We start from the raw sequence: 8,267 nt of genomic DNA, 5'->3' as shown, positions 1-8,267 counted from the left end.
TAGCAGCATTTAGAAATGAAACATCATAAAAATTGTCAAAATACCTACCTGAGCATGACTTTCCATTATATGATCAAAGTTTTTTTTATAGTTTAACAATTAATTTTACATTTTTTATTAAGAAATTTTTTTCATTCATTTTACATACCAATCAAAGATCCTCCTCTTCCATCCTCCCTCCCCTGCAGCCTCCCCTCCCAACCCATCCCTCACTCCCTCTCAGAAGAAGGCAAGGCTTCCCATGTGGAGGCACATTCAGCAGAGGCAAGTCCAAGCCCTTCCCCTGCCTCAAGGCTGCACGAAGTGTTCCATCATAGGTAGTGGGCTCCACAAAACCTGCTCATGCACCAGAGATGGATTCTGATCCTACCACCAGGGGGCCTCCCAAGCAGATCAAGCTACACAATTTTCTCACCATGCAAAGGGCCTAGTCCAGTCCCCTGTAGGCTCCACAGCTGTTGATCCAACTTTCATGAGTTCCCTCTGGTTTGGTTTGGTCGTCCCTGCATGTTTCCCCATCATGATCCTGATGCACTTGTTCATAGAATCCCTCTTTTCTCTCTTTCACTGGACTCCTGGAGCTCTGTCTATAGAGCTAAACAGAGAATTCTCAAAGGAAGAATTTCAAATGGGCAAAAGACATTTAAGGAATTGCTCAGCATCCTTAATTACCAGGGAGATGCAAATCAAAATGACTGAGAAACCATCTTATGCCTGTCAGAATGGCTAAGATCAAAAGCACCGCAGATAGCTTATGTTGGAGAGGATGTGGAGCAAGGGGAACACTTCTCCACTGTTGGTGGGAGTACAAAGTGGTACAGCCACTTTGGAAATCAGTTTCTCAGAAAATTGGGACTCAATCTACCTTAATTATACATTTTTGTGTGTATCTATCTGTGTGGTAGGGGTGGGCACACATGTCCAAAGCATATATGTGGAGGTTGGAGCATTGCTCGTAAGAATCTGCTTCCTCATTCCACTTCCACTGAGATATCTAACTCAGATCATTGGGCTAGGTGCTATGCACTTTTACTCAAGAGCCATTTTTCAGGCCCAATTTTTCATCTTAAAAAAAAATCAAATAGAAACTGCAAGAACTAAAAATAAATGAGAACAATCTTTATTTTCTGTCCTGATAAATCTCTTATAGGATGTCTGACACCAGTAGTCAGTGCAAGATACTCATATTTAAACATAGTCAAATGTATATGCTCCCAGAAAAGTGATTGGTTCATGTGACTTTTTTGATGTATACATTTCTTTCTTTCTTTCTTTCTTTCTTTCTTTTTCTTTCTTTCTTTCTTTTTTTTTTTTTTTTTTTTTTTTTGAGATAGGGTTTCTCTGTGTAGTTTTGCGCCTTTCCTGGAATTCACTTGGTAGCCTAGGCTGGCCTCGAACTCACAGAGATTCGCCTGGCTCTGCCTCCCAAGTGCTGGGATTAAAGGCGTGCGCCACCACCACCCGGCTGTTTCTTCATTTATTAACTCAGATATTTCTTTCATTTTCATTTGAAATTAATAATTCTGCCAACTTAATACTACATTAGCAAATTTCCTAGGTATTTTCTCACCTACATTACATATGTAGGTAAAATAAGGGGATGATAAATACATTTTGTTGAATGAATTGGTGCATAATTCAGTGTGTAAAGATTGATACATAGGAGACCCATGTATCCTTAAATGTCTAGCATCATGTTTGGGAGGGGGTCAAAATTCTTCCTACAGTACATTTCAACAGTCCTATTATCAAGTCCACTTAGAAGACCGTCAGCCAAGAAACTCTAAAGGACAATTAGCTTTGAAAAGTGATATTTATATAATACAACTATTGCATCAGATGCTTCTGGTAAGAGGAACCAAATCATGACCTTTGCCATCATCAGTAACAAGTCCACGTTTGCACAACTGAGGGAGATTTATTCATAAAACTGAAACATGTGTGGGCTGAGAAAAATAGGTCAAAAGTTAAACTCTTTCTCTATTTCTCTCTTTCCAGTTCCAACTTATGAACACAAAAATTAAGTATGTAGCTTTAGAATGTATTTATAGATTATTAAATGAATATATCATACAGTTTAATTTATTTAAAATCTTTTATTCTCAGCAAAATCAAACATACCGAGTTTACATAGAAATACAATTTCCAATCATGTTTTCATAAAAATTCACTGGTGAAGTAAATGTTCATATTAATGACCAATTATGTACTATTTGATCATGCCAGTAGCAGAACAGATCACCATTAAAAATTGGTAAGTAACATATTTTAAATGTGTAAATATCATCTTAGTATTCTATTGTGTTACAATTGATATTAAATGTTTGCTAAATATATACCTAGTACATAAAGCTTTTTAAAATACAATAAAAATACAAACTCTATCTGTTAAAAAAAAGCCATTTAGATGGCTTCTAAACATCCTCATTATACAAATTCCAAAATACTATCTGACAAATAGAACAGCAAAGACTGCCTGATGAAACACATACTACCCACTAATTAAGGTTTAACTTAGCAGGTATAACAGAACATAAACAGAAAGACTCATCTATACCCATAGAACATGATGGTACAAATATAATATTGCATAAGCACATTTGATTTCTGTTCCTAGTGAAAAGGTACCTTTAACACCTGCATAAAACTCCATGAGAAAAATCTACTTAGTTTTGATAAATGTCCCACAACTAAGCCCAGATTTTCATTACTTTATTATCTTATATTGTGATAAACCAAATTAGAAATTTGACCATTTCTTTCTGCACTATCACTGTTAGTATTTTACATCATGGGCAAATATATTGGAAGCATATGTTTTCAAAGGTCAGGGTTCATCAGCATATCAGAATGAGTACTAAAGAATTTTATTGCTCATATTCAAGATGAAGCTGACAAGAAATTTTTGTGAAAAGTAGATTCTGACTTTAACAGAGCAAATGAAAATTAAAATTGTTAAATATTCTTAAATTTAAATAGAACACCTCTCAAATTTTAAAGTATCAACACTAATGTGGCACTGAGATATAAGGTTGGTAAGAGAAATACCACAACACAGGATATCTGAAAAATATTGGTAAAATAAAAATAGAAATAGGCATTACATTTGTAGAAAGCATAAACTTCATTTCTTAAAATACAGAGCAGAAGATGGCCCAATGATATACTAACATGACAACACATTAAAAATAAAATTTTAAGTTTTTCAGGGAAGCAATTTTTCCACAACTGTTACTTTTGAGACAAATTAAACATTTTTAGAATATAGCTTAAATGACTGATGTTATTATTTCATATTTACTAATATTCTAAATATATTTTATATAATTACTACTGGAACTTATATTCTTATATTACCAGGTAGAATTTAGTAAGCTGGTAGCATAATAGCTAAATTTTAGATTTTCATAATGAGATGAACATTTTACACACACTGGTTGCTTGTTTATTGATATCAAAATAGAACATGTGTAGTTGGATAGTGGTCCCTCTTCAGAAATCTGAAAGATATCAAGGTATGGCTTTGGGACTAGGATACTGAACTAATGTCCTGGAGAATGAGCATAAATGTCAAGGTGATAATTATTTAGAACACAAGGCAGATACTCAGAAAACTTGTCTTTCAATTATAAATTCACCCATAACAGAGAAGAGAACATAATATCCATTACACTTAGTTCTGCTTAATAAAAGATAAATCAACAGTGAAAGTGAGGAGGTTTTTACTTCCATAGATTTCAAAAATATATTGGCACGGATATAATAACTGTCTTAAAATAATGAATGAGATATATGTTTATAAACAAATTAGGCATAAGTCAGGATCACTCATTCTTGACGTCAACACCTGCTATCTAACGGGTCGAGACAAAATACTGTGCCTTCAAGAGTTAGTCCCATTTTGAACCCCTCCTGTAAAGCAAAATAAAATTGTTAAAGTATAAACACCAATGGCAAGAGAAAATCATATCACTAAGTAAGAGAGACTATCAACAGAAATTAAATTCTTTGTGTTTTAAGTAAATGCAGATTTTGGTTTATCAAAATTTTACACAGATGTAAAGTTCTCTTGTATTTAGTGACATTTTGCTATCTTAAGTATATGAGTTGAATGTGTATGAGAAACAGAAGAAAATAACAATACTGTTGCCATGGTGAACCCCTTAAACTAATCTGACCATCAGCTAACAGACACATTCTTGTAGACTCATGGTTTCCTCTCCCCCGAAGTAAACCTCCCTGTACACTTACAGACCGCCCTTCAACGGTTTCATTTTTGTTTCACAATGTAATGAATTTTGAATCTTCCTCTTGAATCTTTAAACCTCTAATTAACAATGAGGCTTATTTATTTAATGTAATGAGGGGACTTATTACTAGCTAATATCACAAAATAATTACTCTATAATTAAAGAATTAATCATATTTTCATATGAAACATTTTGTTGAACTGTATTTTCCTATTTGAAACATAGAGCAGCACACAGTAGACAGAGGAGAACTCCTCTGAACTAATTGCTTAGACACTGAGCATTGTATTGTATGTTCTTACAGTGTTCAAGTTTTGTGAGAGCAGAAATTTTGTTACCTATAATTTTCTATTATGTTGTCTTTAAATGAACTAACTTCCTACATTACATTTCTCATAAAACTACTTTATTCTGACTATAACACATTATTAATCTTTATAGTATCAATTCATTTCCATTATCTTACAATCATTAATAAGGCCAACAGCATAATTTCACACATAAAAATTGAACATATTTATAATTACTTGTTCCTGTTTTAAATAATATAGAATATATAAGTATATATGTATATACTTATATATATATATATATATATATATATATATATATATATATATATGTATCAAATTACTCCCCAAAGAGATACTAAGCTATAAACTAACCTTGGTCTAACAAGCATTTAGACTTGTTGTTTCTCAATACTTTCACTCAATATTGTTTATCAAAAAAATTAAATTTCCTGTTAAGTAAAAATGACACTTAGTTTTTTTTTTATTTATTATTGTGTTTGCTTTGATTATACAGAGCACATTCACAAGGGCATTAGCCAACTACGACCTCTTTTGTGAGCCAGGGCTTATTCTTCATGTGGTGAGTGGTTAGCCTTCCAATCACTTGTCTGTTCCTGCAATGCCAACATACAGGCAAGTGCATGTGTATGCACAGGATTGCATGCACATGTATGTGGATGTATATGGAAGATAGAGACCAATTTCGGGCATCATCACCTAGGAATGCTACCAACCTCCTTGAGACATTGGCCCGGAGGTACTGCTTATATTTCATGTATACATAGGTCCCCTCAATTTTTAAACAATTGACTTGATATTTGTACATAATTCTTTTATTTATAGACTTGCCATTATTTTAAAACATATTACATTGTTTTATGCTGTGGGATGGTCTGTATGTCAAATGTGTTGCTGATTGGTCAATGAATAAATCACTGATTGGCAGTGGCCAGGCAGGAAGTATAGGTGGGACAAGGAGGAGAATAGAGCGGGGAAGTGGAAGGCTGAGATGAGAGAGACACTGCCAGCTGCCACGATGAGAAACAGCATGTGAAGATGCCGGTAAGCCACGAGCCATGTGGCAAGGTATAGATTTATAGAAATGGATTAATTTAAGCTGTAAGAACAGTTAACAAGAAGCCTGCCACGGCCATACAGTTTGAAACCAATATAAGTGTCTGTGTTTACTTGATCGGGTTTGAGCAGCTTGGGACTGGCAGGTGAGAGAGATTTGTCCTGACTGTGGGCCAGGCAGGAAAACTCTGGCAACAAATGGCGTCCAACGTGGTGGCAGGAGTTTCCACCTAAAAACTGAGAAAAAAGATTCTAAAACGGAGCTAAAAACAGCTTCCTAATTGTCTGTCTCAAATGAGCGGCAGCTGCCGGTTTGAGTTACTGGCGGGTTGCTGGCATGCGCGCTCGACCTGCCGCCGTATGGCGGGAGTGAGGCCTCTGCAAGTGGCACATTAAGCTACATTGTGGATTTAGACTTTGCTAGTACAAAACAAAAAAAGAGGTTTCTGGGCTACATGCTGCTTGGATAAAAGCATAGACCCACGATGGCTCCCAGAGCTGGCGGTAAGCATACCGCCGCCATGTTGGGAAGCTGAGGTGGGCGGAGCCAGCAGCCACAGCAGCTGCAGCTTAAAGCAATAGATTCACAATAAGACAGATTCAGATGTAATAGTTTAAAATGTGTGTAAAATATACGTAGGCTTAAAAGAGACAAAAAAAGGTGATATATACAGTATAGAAACAAATACATGGTTTTAAAAAAAAATAAAGTCTTTAAAGAGACAGTAAAATTAATATAAAAAATAAGCCACGTAGAGATGACTATTACACAGAAAGTCTGGATTGTGTTGTCTTTGGGATTCTTAACTACAGAGAGATATTTGATTGTAAAGGAAGCTGAGTTAAACCAATATGCGTATTTTAAAGGTACCTTGACTTCAAAATTTGGATATAAGGATATGTTGCTTTGGAAAGGAGATTTTGCTTTTGTTCCCACAGAAAGCCAGAGGCTATGGATTTATTCCAGATTAAGATACATCAGGTGTGACCAACCAAGACCCCCTGAAAGGTCTCCGATGACACCATGGCCCAGATGATCCAACATCCAGAACCGTTTCAAGGCAACTGGCTCAGACGAATACACCCTCATGGACTACTCCATAATCCTAAAATGTTCTTTGTTTCCCCAGAAGATACAGCGCCCCCCTCCAGCAGGAAGTAGTAAGAAAAGCTACGCCCAAATTCCCAAATATACCAAGCTGACTTTGGAGATGTGTAAAGGTTAAAACCTTCCTTTTTAAGAAAAGAAAAGGGGAGGTGCTGTGGGATGGTCTGTATGTCAAATGTGTTGCTGATTGGTCAATGAATAAATCACTGATTGGCAGTGGCCAGGCAGGAAGTATAGGCGGGACTAACAGAGAGGAAAATTGAGAGAACAGGAAGCTGGGAGGGGAGACACTGCCAGCCGCCATCAGGACAAGGAAGATGTAAAGTACCGGTAAGCCACAAGCCACGTGGCAAGGTATAGATTAATAGAAATGGATTAATTTAAGCTGTAAGAACAGTTAACAAGAAGCCTGCCACGGCCATACAGTTTGAAACCAATATAAGTGTCTGTGTTTACTTGATCGGGTTTGAGCAGCTTGGGACTGGCAGGTGAGAGAGATTTGTCCTGACTGTGGGCCAGGCAGGAAAACTCTAGCAACAGTTTTATGCATATGTGTATACATGTTCGTGTGTGTGTGTTTGCATACTCATGTGTGCACAGGTGTATGTGTATGTGCAAGTGTGGGTGTATGCACACATGCATGTGCATGTATATGGAGGCCAGAGATCAAGCTTAGGTGTCATTTTCCAGGAATGACTTCCATGTCCTTTGAAACAAGGTCTTTCGTTGGCTTGGAATTTCCTAATTAGGCTACACTGGCCAATAAGTCACAGGAAACCATCTGCCTTTGCCTCCCTAGTGATGAGATTACTCTGCCTTTTTTATGGGTTCTGGGACTAAGATTCTCACATTTGCATGGCTAGAACTTTACCAGCTGAATTATCCTCTTGACTCTGTATTTCCTTATTATAATTCATAGAATATGTTCATGGCTATCAATACTGTCCTATCTCCTTGTCTGACAGAGACACATGCCTTGCAGTTTAAATTATGTCAGATCAAATAACTACATGATTGTATTTCAAATATATATTAAATTGCCCAACTATTTGAAATGAAATATGGCTTAATAGTTCAGCTTTAAATCTCACATGCACAAGACATTCCTAGAATTTCAAAGTTAATACTGTAACTCATGAATAATTTAGTTTTAATCCTCTCTAAGAAAGAAAAAAAACAAATATTTAGCTAGGAGGCTTATCACTAGTGTCATATAGCATTCACAGCTTAATATATTACATTGGCATTTTATATAGTATGCAAAGATAAAGCAGTTATATGTGTATATTAGATTAATTAGGAGAGCAAGATTAATAACAAATTCAGTGTAGACTCTAAATGAAAGAAATACTATTTTAATAACTATAGTTAAAGTGGCCCTGCAATTAAGTCTTGAACTAAAAGAAATACATAATGTGGTGAGCAATGAAATAGACAATCACTGAAAAATTAACCTGAAGATCTGAGTTACGAAGCCTCTTTAAATACTAATCACACACTAGTCACACACTAATCACACACATCCCCATGAAACTTGAATGA

General features: G+C 35.8%; 1 protein-coding gene across 14 annotated transcripts in view; it reads right to left on the bottom strand.

The window, feature by feature from the left end:
* Nucleotides 1-2,076: 2,076 nt before the first annotated feature.
* The window catches only part of Gulp1 (GULP PTB domain containing engulfment adaptor 1), a 265,532-nt gene continuing 259,341 nt past the window's right edge, over nt 2,077-8,267 (bottom strand). For all 14 annotated transcript variants that reach the window (XM_052749364.1, XM_052749361.1, XM_052749363.1 and 11 more), the window contains one exon: nt 2,077-3,912. In XM_052749364.1, the coding sequence (XP_052605324.1) occupies nt 3,891-3,912 (22 nt within the window). In that variant the 3' untranslated portion in view covers nt 2,077-3,890. The remainder of the gene's footprint in view (nt 3,913-8,267) is intronic.

This window comes from Peromyscus californicus, unplaced genomic scaffold, assembly GCF_007827085.1.
Source record: "Peromyscus californicus insignis strain IS unplaced genomic scaffold, ASM782708v3 Scaffold_21__1_contigs__length_65335640, whole genome shotgun sequence".
In the NCBI taxonomy this organism is placed as follows: domain Eukaryota; kingdom Metazoa; phylum Chordata; class Mammalia; order Rodentia; family Cricetidae; genus Peromyscus; species Peromyscus californicus.
This window is presented reverse-complemented; position numbering and strand designations above follow the sequence as displayed.